The 21,443-nt window shown below is 39.0% G+C and overlaps 1 protein-coding gene across 1 annotated transcript in view; it reads right to left on the bottom strand.

Moving 5' to 3' along the window:
* XYLB (xylulokinase) overlaps window positions 1–21,443 on the bottom strand; it is an 82,061-nt gene that overhangs the window by 51,714 nt on the left and 8,904 nt on the right. Inside the window, exons 8-15 of the mRNA XM_041408626.1 lie at window positions 18,829–18,901; window positions 13,368–13,486; window positions 12,151–12,232; window positions 11,182–11,222; window positions 10,662–10,777; window positions 8,515–8,630; window positions 6,156–6,229; window positions 4,394–4,490 (exon numbers count right to left, since the gene is read on the bottom strand). Of these exons, the coding sequence (XP_041264560.1) occupies window positions 4,394–4,490; window positions 6,156–6,229; window positions 8,515–8,630; window positions 10,662–10,777; window positions 11,182–11,222; window positions 12,151–12,232; window positions 13,368–13,486; window positions 18,829–18,901 (718 nt within the window). The remainder of the gene's footprint in view (window positions 1–4,393; window positions 4,491–6,155; window positions 6,230–8,514; window positions 8,631–10,661; window positions 10,778–11,181; window positions 11,223–12,150; window positions 12,233–13,367; window positions 13,487–18,828; window positions 18,902–21,443) is intronic.

Here is a 21,443-nt window from a genome sequence, read left to right as displayed (position 1 = left end):
ATGTTGGATGTGATGATCTTGGAGGACTTTTCCAACCTCAATGATTCCTTCATTCTATTTTCTGAGCATCCCTGATTCCATCAGACTGCCTTCCCTGCAGGAAAAAAGCCATTTTTAGCACATTACTGCTACCTCCAGCCTGCTGAGAAGAGCATCAGAAGAAAACACCACCAGAAGAAAAATAAAATTCGTCACTTTGGAGTTTGCCCTCATGTAATCTTAAACTGAGCTCTTCAGAAATGTAAGTCCCCCCTCTAATGCCTGAGAAATCAGGCCCAGCATGCTCTGACATTCCTCTTTTTCTTCTTAGCACTTCAGGGCTGCTATTTTTTTCAAGAATGCACCCCATTGAAAAAGATCATTCTTACAGCAGAGCAAAGCCCCAGGCATGTCAGCGTCACCCAACCAGCACTTGAGCACCAATACAGTCTCTAGAATTCAAGGCACCAACCTCATTTGTGAGTGATGGATTTATGTAAGAAACTATAAATTACACAATAATCACACACCCAGGGTTTTATGGACAAAGCCTGCACTCATAAAATGTGACACCTTCTGCCCACCTGCCCCTGCTGAGGACAGTTAGGTGGCAAAATCAGATTCCTAAAGGTATAAAGGTGACAAAACAGCACATTGGGCAATTGGAGTATTATGGACTCACTGATAGGCACAAAAACGTGAAGATAGAGAGCCCTGTCCAAAGACAACAGCTTCAACACAGACCCCACCCCAGATAATCAGCCTTGCTACATGGCAGGATTTATTAATTGCTGCTGCAGTCCTACAAAAGCTGACTTAACACAACTCTAGCACACTCCTGATCCAACATGGGTTGACTCAGGGCTCAGATTACCATTGTCATGAAGGTTCCTACACTCGAGCAGAAGGTAATTTAAATATCTATTGACTACATGTGTGATCAGCACAGAGCCTTTACCTGTGTGCTGTTTTCCTTCAGCATATGTAACACACATCATGGCATAGTTACTTCACCTATCAGTAAGGTGGGAGGATGGATTTTGCTCCCAAAACTATTCAGTTTTGTGGGTTTTCACCAGGACAGATTCACTACGTCCAAGCAAGGACCATGGCAACATTCTCCAGACAGTGTCAATTTTAGGGTGAACTTTAGGATTGCTTGGTCAGAAATAGAAGCAACTCTGAGGAGGTCATCAAGATTATTGAAGTATATACTGGCAGATCAGTCTGTACCACTGACAGCTTTACAGCTGCTGTGATCATCTGTGCCACTGAGCTGCAGACACGGTCATTTCTCCACAAAGTTACCATGGTTTTCACTTCAGAGGGTCCCCTAACCATGCAGCAAGAATGGCTCTAAGTCCAGCCTCTGAACTGCAGTTTTAAGCTTGGCTTTCCAAGGGGGATGGCTGCAAGCAGTAAAAGGAAGTGAAAAAATAGAAGGTGTTTATGATACAATCAAAATTCAGGAAAATAAAGGCAGAACAGCAAACCCTCACCTTATCTTTATGAATCTCTGAATGGGAGGATGTAAACAACAGGGACAGACCAAACTTCACTTGTTTGTTTCTAGATTCAACACTCAGTCCACCCCTTAAGCACATAAGCAAAACAGGATACAGGGTGTTACTGAATGATTTCCTCTGAAACCTGATTGAGAAAGATTAGAGCAATTAGAACAGAGTGACACACACTTTGAAAGCCTTTAAATCACAATTAATATAAGGTTTAACCTTTCTCCTAAGGATCATCTGGTGACTGTGTGCCATTTTCAGAACAAGGCTGACACGTCCCAGCCTTGAAGACAAAATTCATGAGACAGAATCCCCTGCCCTCTACTGGCACCAAAGCTGCACTGAAATCTGAGCTCATGTCACAGAGCACAAACAGCACCTGAGGAGCTGTTTTAAGGGGTATTTTAAACTATTATTTGTCATTTATATCTGATTTATAATGTGCTGGACACATCCAACTGGGAACAAAAGCTCACGTATAAAAAGCTCTTTCGGCATCATTGCACTCCTTCCCACAGCACCAGCCAGACTGAGGAGTCAAAATACTGCTCCTTGCAAGATAATATATTCATTAACTGGAAGCTAATTCTAAGGGATTATCTAATGTTTGTCATGTTCACAGTGCATAACCAAGAACTCTATATGGCAGGTTTTTATTTGTTTGTTTTTACAAAATTCTCTCTCACGTACGCTGCTGCTTTTCTGATTACAGCCATGCAAACTGCATTTGGCCCAAGAACAGAGAGGCAGGCTCAGAGCTGCCAAAATCATTTTCCAGCACCTTGGTGCCAGAGCTAGGGAAATTCTTAGCCAGGTTTCTGACTCATATGCACCACTGTGACAGCACCACACAAACCTCAGGGCACCCCAGCAAGGCATTTGTTGTGGCTGACCATGCCACCACACACATTTCTGTCACACATTGATTTAATGGGTGTCACCATAGAACCTTCCAGAGCACTTCCACAGTACTTCTTACTGTATTCTCCCATCAGTGCAAACAACAGCAACAACAACAAAAAAAAAAAAGCCAAGATTTACCCCGCTGTGATTATATTTCTGAATGTAAATCAGCTTGATTCCTGGAAATATCAAAGTAAATCCCCCATGTAGGCAAGGCCTAAAAGGAATTGCATAAACACAAGGGTCCCGACTGCATATTTAATCCAAAAAATAAATAAGCTTTTAAATCACATTAAAAGGAAAGGAAAAAAAATAAAAAAGCAGCCTGAAAACCAGCAGCTATTAAACAAGAGAAAGTCTGGCAATGCTGGAGTAATTCCCACAATGCTCATCCTTACCCTGAAACACATTGAGAACACACCCTGTTTTCAGAGCTGTCACACAACAAATGCAGATGTGAGCCTGCCATCACTACACAAACAACAGAGTATGACATTTAAATAATACCACTAAGGAGAAGTGGGAGATGCACACAGCCTACACTATGTACAGCAGTTCTTTTTTAAAGCAACTCATCTGTTAAGTTACCCAATAGCTAAAAGGCCCTAGGGATGCAACAAAACAAAAGTATCTAATATTCCAAAGAATCCATAGGAATATAATCCAATCACACCTGTCTCCTTTTCATTGTAGGCATCTACAGCATTTAAAAAAAATACTAATGAAGAATTCTTAAATTCTTAAAGCTTATTAAGCCACATCCTAAAACTATTTGGATTTTTGGCTGTCCTACTCAGCCTAAATGTATTTACAGATAATTTATCCCCATTTGTTCCTGTGTCAGGGTTGTCTGGTATCTCAAATAGTTCTTCTCACACTCTGGTGCTTGTCTAACCCCTGACATTTACAGACTGCAAAACTATCGTCAGCCATGAGCTTTCTAGGCTATATAAGCCAAGATTTTGGTGCAGCAGAATCTAAGAATGAAAGATAAACAGGTATTTTAAACACAGTCTATTTGAAACTCTGCCTGTCTCCATAAATAATCTCCACAAATAAATACAGTTTCAGCTATATAAGAAAATATATAACACAAAAACCTTTACAGCGTAAATTTATGAGGTGGTGCTGTCAAGCCTTGTGATTTGTTCCAGTATTTCTGCATTTTCTCAACTTTCAGCTCCTGGAGTTCTCTCTTAAAAATAAACAATAAGAATATTCTGTCCTTCATGATTATTGATAAAAGCCTGGGGGTAGGAGTCAAGCAATGACTTGTGAAGAAGGAGGTCAGGATGTAAATAAAAATACTATGATTTTTAAAAATAAAATATTTATTAAAAATGCTCCAGATGAGTTAATTTAGCATGTTAAGATACCACTGGCTCATACACAGTCAGAAAACATCAATAAAAATCTTTCAGGCTTGCCTGTATTATTTTTGTAGAATTGCACATCTAGTAATGATCTGAACCCACTTCTCTAGGTAAAGTACTGGCTGACTTTGCTGTTCCAATGTGCTAAAAGCTATTCATACCATAAATTCTAGGAAGCTGGATCTCTGGCTTTCTAAATCACAAGACAGGGAAAGGGCTTCTGCCTTATTAACAGAAAACTGAGGTAAAGAGGTGTGTGACCAGCTTATGGCAGATCCAAGAACTGAACATAGATTTCAGATTTTCTGAGTTAGTCTTGTGCTTCAGGCAGAAGGCTGGTCTCCTTTTCACTTGACAAGCTAAGGCCAAACTCTTATTTAAAAATGGACAATGCAGCTCAGAAACAATGAAACAGCAAGAATGCTTGAAAAAGAAGTCTTCCTAAAGTTAAACCGCCTTGGTCCTTTTAATGTGAACACCTGCAAAAACTTGCACCCAACACACCATCAACAATTTTTCTGAGAGACCAAATTCAGAATTCATAGCAGTTTCTGTAGGACAGGAGTCACAGCACTGACATTACTGCCTTTGGCCTCCAGTGCCATTAGTTCTCATCATACTTACAGACTTTATATCCCAGCTTTTCAGCATGAATCCTCTTGGCCATGAACTGCCCTTCAATCAGTGCTCGTATTTCTACTTCCTTTGGAAACCTTGGAACCTGTACCAAAGAGGGAATGAATTAACAACTCCTCCTCCAGCACACACTGCCCAGATGCAGAGTGGTTAAAAACACAAGACAGGTTTATAGTTGATTATCTTTGCCTTCACCCTGAGGTCTGCTCTCATCTAGGCCCAGTTCTTCTCTCATGCACACAAGATGGACCTAAGATCATGACAGAGAACACAGCCCAGATCCTCAATGCTGTTGGCAAATACATCAAACTTGAAGTTGATGCACAATGGGAAGTTGTTTAGGACAAGTGGTAAACACTTCCCTAAGCATTTCCCATCAGCAAGAGCTGCTTAGGAATCATATCTCAAAAACATAAAATTAAAGCAATTATATAATATAAAATTATATCAAATTCAGATGAATTAAGCAATGTCACAAAAATCTAAATCTCTTTCTGTCTGCACAAAAGTGAAACTTGTTACTATAGGACACAAAGCAACACTACGTGGATTCGCTGCTTTTTCTAAGGTAAAAAAGAAGCTTTTTATTTTCTGATTCTAACATTTATAGAGTTCTAAAAGTGACAGTGGATTGGAGGGTGACAGTGCCACCTCTCCAATGACACTGGACAAACCAACAGTCTATCAAATTTCTCCTCCTCCACAAAAGAATGCAAAACAATAAGTTATTTGCATAAAGTGTGTGAGAAAGTACGTTACAAGAATGTAAACATCAGAAAGTTTAGAAAAACTTTAAAAATCAGGGCGACAGAAACCACATAATCTTTTAATTCATTTGTTTTGTTTCTATCTATAACATTTTTCTGTCCTTTCCTCAACGAGGCAACAGAAGCAGAAGACTATGGAACTGCACACAAATAGAGGGAATCCTTCACATGAAGTTGAGTTTCTCCACGCACTGCAGTAAGTGCCTACATTTGTGTAACAGCCAGAAGTGATTAAGCATTCACTTAACAGCCAACACTTAAGAGAGTAGAGCTGCACTGCAAACAGCAGATAGCATCAATCTCTGTTCACCCACGAGGTCTAATCGACTGGGAGTCATGATTGATCAAAGACACCTCCTGAGTTTCAGTACCACCCAGAAAGCCAGGCATTTAAACAACAGCCATTCCTCAAAAAAAAAAAAATAAAAAAATAAAAAGGAAAAATATACAAAGAGCTTCCCATAACTTAATTTCTATTTCATTCCACTTGGACTTGAGCCTGTGCTTACTTAAATGCCACTGTGTGGCTTGTAGGTTACTCCAAGTCATGCAGGACAGCAAAAATGAGGTCTTTAAGTTCACACATATATAGACAAAATATTACAGCCCAAAGTTTAAACACACCCTTATCTGTGTGCATGTCTAAAACTTAAAAAACAAGGACTAAGTCATGTACAAGTTCTCAGTAAGCTTAAAGTTAATCCTGTCTCAAAGACAGTGTTGGTTTCAGTAAACCCACATTTTCCAATAAAGAAAGTATATCATTAAAAAATACCATATAAGTTCTAGTTCAGACCTTGCTCTGTAAATGCTCTCAAGCTACAGACCAAATACTTCCTTATGAAATTCATTCCAGGGACTTGCATCAATAAATGAAACTGGACAGCAAGTATTTCAGAAAGAAAAAAAATCTATAATGGCAAAGATTTGAAGCCTTGACAGAACTCCTTCACAGTTTGAGATATTAACCAAATTATTACTACCTTTTGGTTGTCTCTGTTGAATCTGTGAATCCCAACTGCTTCAGGAGTAATTTCCATCACATCAAAGTAGAAACCTGCATCAAGGAACGTTAAAGAGTGTCATGTTTGCTCCCAGGCCCAAAGTTGGAATCTTATTTCTGCACACAGCTAAAATGATAATAGATGTTTATCATGTATAAACCACACAGCCTGTTTCTTTACTAATTTCAGTCCACACATCAACTTCTTAGCAATGTTCTGAGCCATGTGGTGGGATTCTTGGGGCTCTCCTGTGCAGTGCCAGGGGTTGGGACTTTAATGATCCCAGTCCCAGTTGGACTTTAATGATCCCTTCCACCTCAGGATATTCTATAATTCTATGATTCTCCCAGTTTACAAAGTGTGGATATTAAACATGCCAAACAATGTAATAAACACCAAGCCCACAAGAGAGGACACATCCACCACAATGCACACATTTGCAAGTAACACAGCCAATACATAACACATACTAGAAATAGTTTGACTAGGCCATATGCAAGGGTGAAAGGAGAAAAAAAAAACCACAGAAAAAATGGGAAGTTGGTAAGAAGAGTACAGGAATATTGGAACATTTCATATCCTGGATTAGATTTCATGAGCTTATTAGGGAACATCAGATATTTTAAGTCACGAAGCAGAGCTGGCCCCTGAATACTTTTGATGAGATCTGAGGAAATGCTGTAATGCTTTGTAGACAGCTAGACAAAGATTTCTTTGGGTTGGTCAGAAAAGATATTCAAGAAAGGAGACCAGAAAAAAATGAGGACAGAAAAACTGAACAGAATAGCTAAGAAACTAGAGAGTTTCTGAGGTTCTAACCTTGGGACAAAACTGTGCTGTCCTAGCAGACCTGTGATTACCGGCAAAATAAAACCCAAAATAATACTGTGCTTCAGCACACATAACCTTTCTGGTTAAACATTCTGCAAAGCTGCCAGTAAGCAACTCTGTGTGCCACAGATCTGCAGGGGAAGCACATCCCAACATTCCAATCCTGACCTCCAAACCTCTGCAGAGGCACCTCCCCACACAACAGGGAGCACAGGGAACAAGGAATAAAAGGGGGGTATTTAACCAGCTATGCCTTTGCTTTGCTCCCCCCAGGCACTCACATTAAGGAGATTACTGCATTTGTTACAGATATACCCAGAGGTTATTCTAGTACATAGATTATTGAGGATGGCTTCCATGAAACACCCATTTTACAGTGAGATATTCAAGTGAATATACTGTAACACAGATTCTAAAACTTTAAGGCACTGTCCTGGTTCAGTAACAATATTTTCATCAACTTCCATTTTTTTTAATATTGTCTAAACTGGCTGACTTTGGGGTTTTAGAATAATTTCTTCCCATTTTCTAAAACACTAGAATTGATTTGTCTTCTAGTGAAAAGAGATTCCTGGTCGTTTTAATACCCCACAGAGAGCAGATTTGACAGACAACATAACAGAGCTTCTAAAAATGAAAAATCTAATCTCACAGTGTCAAGAGGTTCTGTCTTAAATTCACTTTGCTAAGGAGTGAAGCCTTCTATAGCTTAAATATCTACATTTAAAAACTTTGCTGCCTATAATTTTTACATTAATTTTACCTATATCAATTCACACCTGAGGTGATGGTGATGATTTCATACCCTGCTCTGCAATGGGTCCATTTTAATCTTGATTTGACATGTGCTCACTTTTCAACAGCTTATTTCAGAGCTACATATTAGACTTGTAAAATGTTAAACTGTGGGAGAGAAAATAATGAAAAGCTTCAAATCCATGAGTTTAATAGTATTTTTAAAATATTTCCGTCATCAGAGTTTTGTTACATTCCATTCACCAACCATAACATGGGTGAAAAAACAGGGATGAAATGATTCTGTGACACACACTAGGGAAAATGCAGGAAATCTGGGCATCCCTTGATATCATTGCTTTGTACACATGCATGAACAAGATTCCAGAGTAATGACTGAAAAAGAAAAAATATGGAGGTACTTAATTCACTTGGTTTGAGTCTTCAGAAAAAGAAATAAACTTTAATGAAAACCTCCTTCAGAAATTACTAGTTTTAAACATTCTACAGCTAAGATGTTACTAACACCCTTCCAAATGCCAAAGGAGATCCATAAATATAATTTCCTTAGTCAGTGAATATTGAAGGAAAACACTGTGATGACACTTAGGCTGTCAACAGAGCATTTCCAAGTACACATCAGGAATTTCTCTTGCTCTAGTTAACTTAATTCTTGACCTTTATGATGACCCAATTAAAAAAGAGATCCAACACCTACTGCAGTATGTGTCCAAGCAAACCCTCAAAGTCCCAGCCCTGCTAAGGCTCATACCCAAGTTTCCACTGTTTCCAGCAACAGTTGAGGATAAGGCTTTGGAGAATTCATCCCAGGAGCCTGAAGCACAGTCATCTCTGATCCTCTCTCTCATCAGAGAACCATTCTTAAAACTGAAACACACAAACACGCCATATACATTTTTCCAAAACATTTAGCTCTAAATTTTTTTAAAAATTTAAAAGATTTTGTTCCTTTTCTTGGCATTGTTGTCTAGTTTATCAGCTGAATTAAAGCTGGGCAAGTTAAAAGATATAAACACTTCATTACGGAAAGAGATAGAAAAGGAAGAGCAAGATAAGAGAAAACAACTTTTACAGGAGGTGCTGGGGAACAGTGCAGAATTGGGAATATGCATTTCTCCAGTAAGTCAGGTCAGATCCATGGCAGGCCATGCCAAACCCAGGCTAGCTCTGCACAGCTGAGACATCTCCTCAGAGAGGTGCCCTGCCACCCCTCACTCTGAGATGACTCTGCAAGGAGCAGCAGGAGTGTCCCCACATTGTATTTATGATTTCAGGAACATGGTACCTGTATGGAACCAGCTTGGGCCCAACAAGAATTACGGTGAGCTCTGTGCCAGGATCTGGCAAAGGAAAGCACCACAGCCAGTTAGCAAAACATGCAGAAAAATATGCATCTCTTCATTTTTTATGGTCTTTGCACACTTCATGCTGTCACCTTCTTTTTGAATATCACACTCCTGCAAAACACTGCAGCACTGGACTCGTATCCAGGGGAAAGCAGTTTGAACACTCTCCAGCACAGAGTTATCAGAGCAGTTCAGCAGAAGAGGCACAGAAATATCAAAAATGAGGGCAAGGAAATCATTGAACTTGCTCAGTAGCACCAGCTGAAGCTATTTGAGTTTTCTATACAAATACCCTGTCTGGTAGCTCAGGCATTCATTTTCTACTGAGAGTCCCCTATTAACTCTAATATTCTAGAAATAAAGAGCCTTGGTGCCAAAGGAGCAGGGTCAGCTCAAAAATGACTATACAGAAGGAGCAGGAAGGATTAACTCAGCACTGCCAAGGCCACCACCAAACTGCATGTTAAGCTGCAGTGAAAGAATAGCAGTGTAACATTTATTCAGAAAAATGCCTCAGTATCTGCTTTTCTATTATGAACAGGTTGTTTATATAGCTCTTTTACACAGCAAAAGCAAAGAAAACATTGGGTGGAAGAAAAACTCAAATGTAAATTAAAAACAGAGCAAACAAACAAACAAACCACACAAAACAAAACATAACAAACAAAACCTGCTGGGAAATCACAAAACAAAACTCAATAATTTCCAACTGACATCTTGGTTTTGAACTCAACTTCATGAACACAGTTCCCACTGTCATCTACTTCTGTGCAGGTGGGATTCAACACTGTAGCTCCAGGGCAGACTTGAGCTTTGCTGAAGTTCTAAGCTTCAAGCATCTACAATCCAGGGCATTTAGACACAAAATTTATCTGTATATTACTTGCAAATACTTGCCAAAACACTATGACCTGGATTGGAAATTTTAATCCAGAATACAGTGGTTCAGTAAGGGCAAACACAGCTCCAGTCCACCTCCTTGGCTGGCAAGGGGCCAAACAACTCCCAAATTACAGCAGCCAAAAGCTACCATGAGGATCATTTTCTCAGCTGGGTTTCTTGAGATCTCAATATTTTCCTCAAGCACAGCCCTAATGCATCCCTGAGCAGCACTGGTTATGCTCCTCTCTGGAAAGGGAATCTTCACCTCCTCCATTAAGACCCCGCTGGAGCACTGGAGGAGCGCAGAAGCTGCACAGCCTGGTCAGGCTTCACACATTTCACATTCCATCTCAGCAGATTTGTTCTTCCTGCACATTAAATGCATCACCTGAGATACACAGAGAACTGACTCTATCCATACACTGGAATAATTTCAGCTTTTTATTGCCATGAGAATTTATCCTCCACAACTCTGCAGTTTCAGTTCCTCAGATTAAACAATAGGAATGCTATAAGGTTGATGGAAATGTTTCAGCAGTAGATTGCCATATACCGTAGAGAATGCTGAATGTTCTATTCATTATCATTTCACAAAAGAAATAAAAAGCACTAACACAGAGAAAGAAATATATGTTATCGATCCCAGATGTAAAAAAATAAATGATATTACCATAAAAGGGCCATATATGTTTGAGAATCAACAGGATTGCAGAGAATATGACCTTCTAAGGCAGGAGTTGGCTCTTGGATCCACAGGAACAATGTGTCACTTGTGCCAAGGCTAATCTGGAGGGGAAAAAAAATAATTGAAGCCTTATCACAATGTGCATGGAAAGCAATACAGAAATTAAATTAAAACCATTTGTTATTGCCACTAATTGTTTTTAAATTACACATTAAGTCAATTGGATTTGTGTTGAAGCTAGCTCTGACTTAGGCTGTCATGCCAGTGAAATACATACTAGATGGAGACTTAGGTTTTAATGTCTGCAGTGTTAGTTAAAAATAGTCACAAGAGTTTACTTAAAATCTTTCAGGCAGCTTACAGATTGATAGAAATAGAACAAGCATGAATCCAATAAGCAGCAAATCAACACCAGCAGGTATATTTAACTGGCAACCTGCAGCTATTTACATTTTAAGTATTTCAAGCATCCAAGGACAGTTTTCAGGAGAGTGTTTTGACTTACTGCAATGTCTCCTTCTTGAAGTCTCATCCCTGACAGTGATGCTGAAAGCAAAAAGAATACCAGGTACAAAGGTAGTTCTTTGACTTAATTACAGCCTGTTACCTGAGACATCATAGGACATTACAAACACCTCTCAAAGTACAATATAAATGGCAATATGCTCCCGGTGGCCTTGGGTTATCCACCATAAAAGATGGGCAAAACTTTTAGGTGAAGGTGTGATTTTTCTTAATAAAATCAATATGCTCAAGACAAGATGACAGAACAGCATGGTTTTTCTAATGGTTTATGTATTCAGATTTTTATATACAGTGGACCCTTGATTAACAACACATTTTAGAGGAGGAACATTCCTACTTCCATGGCATTATTCACATTTTTATTGGACTAAATTGAATTTGGGTCTCTAGAAGAAAAATTGGACTTTTGGGAAATGCAGAGATTCAAACCTTCATAAGCTACTGTAATTTATGTAATTTTCTTTACACTGAAACAGTCTCCAGGATTCAAAAAAAAACTGACCCTGAATTAACACCTTCCCTTGTACTGAGATCTATCAGTCTTACAAAAGGTCAGCTCTAAAGCTTAGAGAAAGCCAACAAAGTCCATCTCCATCTTTTTGCTTGAAAAGATGCAAAAGGATTTTTAAATTCATATTCTCTAAGCTAAAATGCTAGCAGTTCATAGTAGGGACAGTTTCTCATAACAGAAACTGAAATTATCAAGAGGCAAATTAATTCACCTCTGATTACTCGGCAAAAGAGAATTAATTTGTCATATACAGCCTATCCAAGATATCTCTATCTCAAAAGAATCAGTGATGGAAGGGTGTTGGGAAGAGGAATTAATGCTGATAAAAACAATATTCTGTCATTTTATAGGCAGCATCTGAGAACCAGTGAGATAGATTTAGAATTTCAGTACATACATAATCATATCCACTGAATCTTGCACAGTTAATCATCTCACCTGGATTGTCTCCTGTAAATGCTACTATTTTACAGTCTGGGCTAAACCCATAACGTTGACTATAATATGGAGAAATGGGCCCCTAAGGAAGGAAAGAAAGAGAGGAAAAAAAGCTCAAAAAAATGGAATGCAATCTTGCAATATATGACAATATATTGTTAACATGGAACTGAAAAACCCTAGAGCAGCTACAAGAATAATTTCTGAACATTTAAGGTATAAATGAATATTTTAAAAATTTTTAATGCTCTTTTTTCATTGTAGTTGTTGAGAACCTCACAGGGATACCCTCAGATTAGATTTGGAAGTAGGCTATTAAATAGCAGTATTTTAGCTTTGGGTCTTTCTTCAGTTATTCACATCAAGTACCATAAACACATCTATCTGTTTTGCACATATACATGAATATTAATAGCTAGAAATTAGAAATTCAATGCAAACATAAGAGGAAACACAACATTAATATACATCACAGCATCAAATGCTGGAATACGACCCCTATTATTTTAGAGGTCAAGAACTGTATTCTTTTAAGCCACATTTGATAGCCATTGAGAAAAAAACAGAAGAAAACTACCCATAAAAAACACAAGGACATCTATAAGGATTTTTTTATATGTTCCTCTCCACTACAGATCAGAGTGAATTCAGAGGGCTCAGGTGATGGGTATCTCCACTGCCTCACACGTGCACAGCTAAAGAATAGCTGCTTTTGTGCTGGGTAGCAAGACAAAACTCATTTACTCAGGAGATGTGAGGCTTGATTTGATTTCACCATTATGCTACGTGAACTGAGGAGCTTTAAATATCCCAAATTATTCACAAAGATTACCTCATTAACTCTACAAACAGCTTAAAACAAGATCTCTGTCGAGAAATGCAAATGTAGAGTTCTGTTTCTGCAGCAATAAACACCCCTGCACAGCTCTGCACTGACCAGGTGCGCTGGGGCATGGGAGAGGACCCCAAAAATTCCTATCATGCTTAGCATCTTATCAAATTCTTACCAAAAAGTCTCTCACACAGCCCAGGGCATGCAAGAATCCAAGGAGACCAAAGCTATGATGGGTGCCAGTTTCCAAAGATTTGATCAACACCTTCACAACACAGCTGGAAACATTAAAGCAGCAGCATTGCTCACACAAATGCACTCCATGTGACATTAGCAGAACTCCCAGCAAAGTTGTTGCTTACAACTCTTCTGGCCAGGGACATACCAGGACTGAGTGGGATGGTACAGGGCATCCTAGTCTCTCCTCTAATCCAGGGGCACAAGCATCAAGGCAGGGCTTTGACCATGCCTTTTCCCAAATCTGCAGCAAGTTCATGCCAGACCCTACAAGACAGATCAAAAGAGGAAGTGCAGAGGATTAAGCAAAGACCAGAAAATTCCAACAACAGAAAATTTACAGATGTATATTTTGCACTTAAAGAGAACATTTTCAGCCCTTCTAAGAATAAAGGATACTGATAATTTAACCTCTGGAGAGATTTCACCTACAAAAGTAGCAGAAAATGCTTCTCTGATGTACAAGGCACTAGGCAATTCAGTTATTCACAAATTATGAGTAAAGACAAGAATATCAATGCCTCCCCATCAACTCCCCTCCAGATCTTCCACCAAATAACTAAAAATGATGGAACAATGTCCCTTGAAGATGTATTGTGCTCAGCAGAGACCCAAAAGTGAAGAAATTCCCCCCTCAGTGGGATGGCTTTACATTACTCCTGCCTTTGAGCAGTGTTCTATAAGCATCTAAACCCACACTGACTAATCTTCCTCCACATCAACATTTCCCTTTTCAATTTTTCAAATAAAGCCTCTAATTTTGAGGATAATTTGGTTTTGAATACCAAAGCCATTATTTTCAGGCATGCTGAGCAGCCCAGCTGAAATCTGCAACACCTGCAAGCATGCAAACCTCTTAAGGCCAGATTCTGTGAAATTAGGCTGCTAAAAACCTAAATAACTGAGTTGGTCACCTGTTTTCTCACCAGAACTATCATTAGATATGAGAAAGGACTTTGCAGTTTTGGTTTGGTTTCTCATTGCTCTTTTCTCACTGCTTTTATTGCTGGTTTAAAAGTTAATTGAAGTTGGTTAGTGGCCAAATCTATATAAAATACTGAGCACTCCACACCCCTGGCTTATGATTCTAAGATGCCTTTAATTGCACATTTCATTAGACTTGAAAATCTGTATTTCTGGTTAGTGCTGCTCAGGGACAGAGCAGTCTTATTCTAGATTAATATCAATTTCATTCCAAGGACTGCTTAGCCCTCAATTTATTGATCTCAGAAACACAGCCACATCTTCAGTTAAGCACAGCGGAAAACCTGGTATTTCCTTCTGTTCAATACATTTTTAAGCTTTTCAAACCATAAAAATGGTGAAGTTGATGCCACATGCAGTGCCTGTGGAACAAGACCTTGCTTGCAGTGCTGGGATGCAGAGGAAGAAAAGGATTCAAGCCCCATCCCAGACAGCTCATCACAAGGCTCCAGCAGTGCTTCTGCTCTGAGAAAGAGCCTTCAACACACTCTGCTGCTGGTTACACAAGCACAAGTGAGCCCACACTATCAACTCCTAGCAGACTTTTTCTTACAGGCTTAAAAACTGTTTAATAGCATTTATAAAAGGACTTTATATTTATCAGTACAATCCTAAGCACACCCAGTGTTGTCTGGACCTAGTGCTCCACACGGTGTTGTAAACAGAAAGTGCTGCACACGTGAGCTGAGAGACTGGCATAACCCAAGCCAAACAGCAGGATATTTGGATTATTCTTAATAACATAAAAATAGAATTAATTTTATCCAAATCAATAAATCAATTCCATTTCAGGCAAATTAAACAGATTTAAAATATTTGGCCTATGATGAAACAGCAGGAATTTGACAGAGCATGAAGTGCAACAACCCTCCCACAGGCAAAGGATCCCTTGTCTGCCATCAAAATCACTACTACACACCCAGAAAAGGAAAGATGGCAAGATTTAATCCAGCATATCTCATGTCTCTATGAGAGATCACTCTTAAATCCAGCCATCCCTTCCTTCCCAGGGTAAACTGTGCTCTGACAAGGTAAACTCAGCCCAGAGTCACCACGGGCACTTTTCAGAGGTACAGGGTGTGAGCAGTCATGTGTTCCATGCTCTCAGGCATAACAGGACTTTCTACAAGGAAATACACAAATCTATCATTTTTCCTGGAAGAGTCCATGATTTAAAAGGCCAAGAACCTCTTCACTAAACTAAAAGCAGTGAGGAACAGAATCTTTAAATAAATAGGATTTTTCTACAGAAAGATTAGCTGTTGTTTTCTGCAGGTTTCTGTTTGGTTTTTTTTTAATCCTTCCCAGTCCACATCCCACAAGCCTAGAGAAACATTTCACCAGAATCCTCCAATGCAATTTTACAAGGCATTAGGGCAGCCTTCAATTTTTCCTGCATAAAACGGAAAAGCCTCTAATCTTTATAACTGAATGTTTACATTATACAGAAACAACACTTCAGTTTATTGACTGGTAGATGCAGCAGCACAAAGACTTTCATATGCCCTGAGAAAAGAGAGGTGAGGCAATTTGCCCCAACCTCAGAAACTCATTTTAAAAATGTGAAACAACTGTTTTAGATGAACTATTCATCTGTTGGGCTGGATTCATCCTGTCCAGCTGTGGGCATGGGAGTCTCAGTGGAAAATAAAAATCAGAGCTGAATGCTCCTCTGATTATACAAGGAGTGATTCACACTGAGCTCCTACCTCTAGCACCTCTGCTCATGTTAAACACCACAAAGTTTAACATACAAAATCAGTAATAATCTGAGGAGTGAGGGGAGAAAACTAGCAAAAATCAAAGGCAGCCCTTTGAGTGATCACCCCATCAGCAGTGAAGGTCAACAGCCAAGGCCACGGCACAGTAAAAACTGAGGAAAGGATCAAAACATGGATGAAGAGATTTCCATATTTCACTGCAAACATCACTGGTTTTTAGCACAGAATGACCAGGAGCACAAGCAGGACTTACTAATATTTATTACAAATACAGAAGTGCTTGAACACTTGGGGGGAAGGGGGGAATACAAACACTTCCATTACAATGACCCAGCGATGCAGGCTAACTGGTTTTATTAATCCACAAAGTAAAGATCAATATTTGCATATATTTATAAGCAGTTAAGTGCATCTGTTTCTGCATTACAGCCCTCTGGATTGCCTCTTCAGTGAGCTAAAGCCATGAGAAGTGTAACTGCTGACACCACACAAGCTACAGGAGGAGTAAATTCAGCCCACCACACCCCTTTTGAAAAAGCTTCAGTCCAACACATCCTTTTTTGGTGGAACAACAAAAAACAAGTCTGCTAAGCTACAATTTGCCTAAGGCTCTTAGAAAAGCATTTCAAAGGATAAAGCTTCTCTAGGTCAAGGGCTGAATTGCTGTTCTTTAAGGTGTCTTCTAAAAGAAGCAATGCCCCAAGTGTTCAACTTCTTAGGTCCCAGATGTATCTTACTTTTAACATCTTCACAATATAAATAAAAATCATTCTTCATTCCACTAGAAGGTAATTTCATTTTTTTTTAAATCAATCACTCAGGGTGCTCAGCCATTCATAAGTGATTTGAACCTTAAAAGATTGGACCCTTAAGAAGAAAAAGAAAAAATCCTGAAACTGAATAGCACATTTCCCACAATAACCTGCCAATTTGGAGATAAGTTATTGTGTAGAGCTAAACAATTTGACAGGGTCTTTTAAAGATGATATGACCTGAAGTTAAACCTACAGAAATGAAGAATAGGTCTATTATCTGAATATTATTTTGAGAGATGCATTTTAAACTACAATACACAGGTGCTAAGTAAAAGATCAAGTGAATTGCAAGAAATTGTAAGTGACAAGAAAACAACTTTTTCAGCTGCATCCAAATAACTACTGCATCCTCTATACTTATATTTTATTACTGGAATTAGAATTCTCTCTCATTATATTAGCAGAAGAAAGGAATGAATGAGGCAAAATACAGCTTACAATGCCAAAAAATCTTTTGTCTTGTAAAGAGAACTGTAACATCCTGCTTAGTTCTCTTATTTCACACAAAGATTTAATAGTCTTACATGCTCTGAACAGCACATAACATTTATTCAGGTTCTGTAAATACCCACAAGTGTAACAGAACAGGTTCTCCTGGAGCTGTTTAAAAAATGTGATTCATTTTCTAAGAAAATTTTCCAATTAAGGAAATTTTAATTTTCTTTACTTTAAAATATTTTGTTTAATGACAATTTTTCATGTTCTGAAATTGCAGAAGCATGGCTTTCCTCTACTTGCTTCCAAGCAGAAAAGGTAAAGTAACATTATCAAAAAATAAAAAAAAAAAAAAAAACCAAAACCAAACAGGAGATATTTTTAATGTTTATAGTTTTAAACATTCAAATCAAAATTAACACTTTACTCTCATTGAAAAATAAAAAATCAGTATGTTTCTTTATCAGAAAAAGCACCTAAAGATCTTACTACCTCTCTTTGAAATACAGTAGGTGGCTGAGCAGCACAACTGCTCAGTATTTGGACCTGCTGAGGAGCAAGGTGCAAATCTCCAAGGAGTTTTTGTTGCCAATAATACACCAAAAAAAAAAAAATTAAACTCAGCTGTGAAATACTTGGCTAAAAGGACAGGACCAGAAAACAGATATAATAATCTCACAAGTGGTATGAAATAAGCATGGATTGCCTTGCCATTTCTGAGGTCTCAAGTATAACTGGAAGGTCTGATAGCAAGTAAGTTGTCCATTAGCTAAAATTGAGGTGTCTTGTCTTTTCTTGTAAGATTTGATGGAATAACAAAGGAGAAAAAACCTAATTGGTCTTAACACATGGGTGTCAACATGTCTCTATAATGCAAAAATTCTGTAGAGAGCCTTGTTATCCAACCTTTCAGCTCTGAAATATGTCTTCTCTTAGTTTCAGAGCAGAAATCAGAAATGCATTTTAGAAATAACAGCAGAGCTCCCAGGAAAATGCTTTCCTTTGTAATTGCCATTTTAAATTGCCATTTAAAAGCTGGATAACTGAGATAACACACAACAGAAAAGAGAGACAGTAGTCTTGTCAGTTCTTTGTCTTTGTTATGATGAATGGAGAGATATGGAAGAATTCTTTTCTCAGCTGGGTTTAGTACATTTTGCTTTATTTATGCTTTTTTCCCTGGTTCATTTTGAAAATACACTTCTGTTGTAGATCCATACTCCAGTTAAGTGGGGAAGGAATCATCACAATATACAAGTTCACATCCTGTGCACCTCTGAGCTAAACCAGCAAAACCAAAGAACAAATATCAGAACTCTGAAGTTTAGTTTAAGATTCCACAACTTTCTGATGTCTCTAGATCTTTCACTACTCCTTTATACATCAGGGAAAAAAAATGAAAAAGCTATAATTACATTTAAGACTCTTTTCTGTGGATCCATTTGATAGAAGTGGGAATCAGTAAGATGCGGAGAGATGAGCATAGCAAATGTCAAACTGAAAGAAGTAACTTAGCTTAAAATCTAATACACTTGTCATTAAAATTTAAAGATTGAAAACAAACACCAGACACGTTGTCCCCCATCTATGTAATATGCAGATGGAAGGAAAATTTCCTTTGTAAACTGTTACTATGAAAAAAGCCCACACTTACCATCACTATAATCAATGGGTGCATAAGTTCCTAGGAAAAGGGAAGCTGCAAAGCTGCTGACCAAAGAGATTCTCTGAAAAAAAAACCCCAAAACCAGTGAGAAATAGTGAGTCACATCAGTATTCACTTCAAAGAAAGTAAGCAGAAAACAAATAAAATAACTGGAAGCAGCAAATGTTAATAGATGCTTAAGGTTAGGCCCAGAAAGCACAAAAAAAATACACCTAGAAGGATTATTCAGTTCTGACCATCCCAGTAATACAGCACATATCAATCTAAAAGTAACCTCATTATAAAAGCTGTTAATAGCTTTGCTTTCTGAAACATGCAAAACACACCTGGTATGTTATCATACTTTGTGTTAGCATGAATCCACAACTTCAGACTATCACAAAGATTTCAAAGAATAAAAAAATCTCATTTCAAAGAAAAACACTTCGTAAGAAAAAAACCAAAAACACACACCAAAAAAAAAAAAAAAACCCAAAAGAAACCCAACTCCACAAAACCACCTGTGTGTTATGACAGGGGAAATGCTCAGAACCCCGCTCTGCCCCACCCACAGCACAGGTCTGTAAATTTTAGAAGTTCTGGCAAAGCTCTGTGAGCACCTTTAGCACCTCAGTGTGACCCCTTGCCTTTCTTCCAGCTGAGACCCCAGACCTCCCAGGAGTTACTCCCAGGAGCTGGTAACAATCAGCTTTGAACTGAGCCACTCCCTGCAGCTCTGCCCCAGGCCATGCTCCAGCTGCGTGACACCCAGCTGTAGGGCTGGCCAAAAATGCCCCATGTGACACAGGACACTGATCCACCACGAACCTTCCTCCTCTTCACATCTGCTGTGTGAACCACCAGGTCAACCAGCCACCAGCAGGCTTTCTGCATGATCAAGTATTGCCTGATCCCAAGAAGCTGGCACAAAAGCAGACAAATCCCTCATTCTGTGCTGTGGCTCGCTCAGAAGAAATGTGGTTGTCACCCAATAACTAAACAGAATCAAACTTCTACAGGTGGAGCGAGCCAGAAGTGACAGGTTTTTATTAATGATCACAAAACCACTGCTTCACAGCATTCGAGGGCAGCCTGTAGCCAGAGATCTAAGAGAGGTGGTTGTAATGACCAGGAAATTTAATGATGTATTTGCTCTTTGTGCATCTCTCCCCCAGAATACATCACATTGTGCTCAGATAACAAAGGCCTACCTTCCGTGGTGCCCCAGTGGGCACTAGCTGCCTGAAATGGAAGGAAAAAAGGATGAAGTTAAACTGTGAATCAGCCAGCCAGTTTAGCAAGCTGACCTAGAGAAGCAAAAACTTCCACCTTCCACATGTCATTGGGACTGCCAAGCTGTTAAGTGCTCCTAGAGGGTCCCCAAGAGCAGCTCTGGCAGAGAGATGTTTTGTGCTTGAATGCATCTTGCATAAGCTTTATTGCTAAAATTTGCCATCAATTCAAACAGCCCTCAAAGTCTGAAATTGGTTTAACCAGTTGTCAGTCCCACTTCCCCCCAGTAACATATCTTTCTCTACATTTAGTCTTAAGCTTATGATCAGACAGTATCAGTATTCTGTTTCATCTCATACCTTACTAGTTACAATGAGAATGTAAAAGAAAAGATGGGGAAAAAATTAAAAATCAAGCATTATCCAACAAAATACAAAGTCAACACTGCAATTCACTTTCTCATGAAATGAACTGCTTCGTACAGGGGTGAGATTTAAAAAAATAAACCCAAAAAAAAAATTAATGCTATCAATAACTGAAGTAATGGAAAACCAGGTCTTCTTTACTCCCCTTTGTAAAAATTGGGTCTATGTTTCTCCTTTTCCAGTCAGTGGGAATTTCACCAGACTGCCAAAACTTCTCAAATATGAGGGATGGTGGCTTAGCCACTTCATCCACCAGTTCCCTCAGGATCTATGGAAGTATTTCATCAGGTCCTTGTGCAGCTCCAGGTTCCTTAGATGGTCTTGAACTCAATCCTGTCCTTCACTGGGTGGTTCTCCATTGTCCCAGTCCCTCCCTTTGCCTGCTGTGACTCAGGTGATGTGGCTGGAACTCTTGCCAGTGAAGGTCAAGGCAAAAAAGTCCTTGAGTACCTGGCCTTCTTCACAGCCTGGGTAACCAGGCCTCCCATTTCCTTTGGAGAGGGAATACATTTCTCAAAATCTTCCCTTTAACACTGACATACCTATAAATATTTTTCTCTTTGCCCTTAATGTCCCTGGTCAGATTTAATTTTGATCTGATCCCTAACTGCTCAGAGGGCCTCTCTGTAATCCTACCAGGCGACTGCCTTTATTTCCACCTTCTGTAGGCTTTTTTTTTGTGTTTGAGTTTCTCCAGGAGCAATTTGTTCAACCACACAGCCCTCCTGATGTTTTTGCCTGATTTAATCTTAGTTGGGATGCATCACCTCAGAGCTTGGAGGAGCTGATCCTTGAATACGAACCAGCTTAGAGAGAAGGATACAGGAGAGCCTGTATCCTTCCATTCCAACACTCCAGGAGGCATCTCTGTGATGCCAAAAGGATCATAACCCCCTAACTCCTGTTTATTTCCCATGCCACGTGTGTTTTTCCAGACATTTAATGTGGACCACCAATGCAGGTGCC

This window comes from Onychostruthus taczanowskii, unplaced genomic scaffold (assembly GCF_017590055.1).
Source record: "Onychostruthus taczanowskii isolate IOZ18803 unplaced genomic scaffold, ASM1759005v1 scaffold3, whole genome shotgun sequence".
Lineage (NCBI taxonomy): Eukaryota > Metazoa > Chordata > Aves > Passeriformes > Passeridae > Onychostruthus > Onychostruthus taczanowskii.
This window is presented reverse-complemented; position numbering and strand designations above follow the sequence as displayed.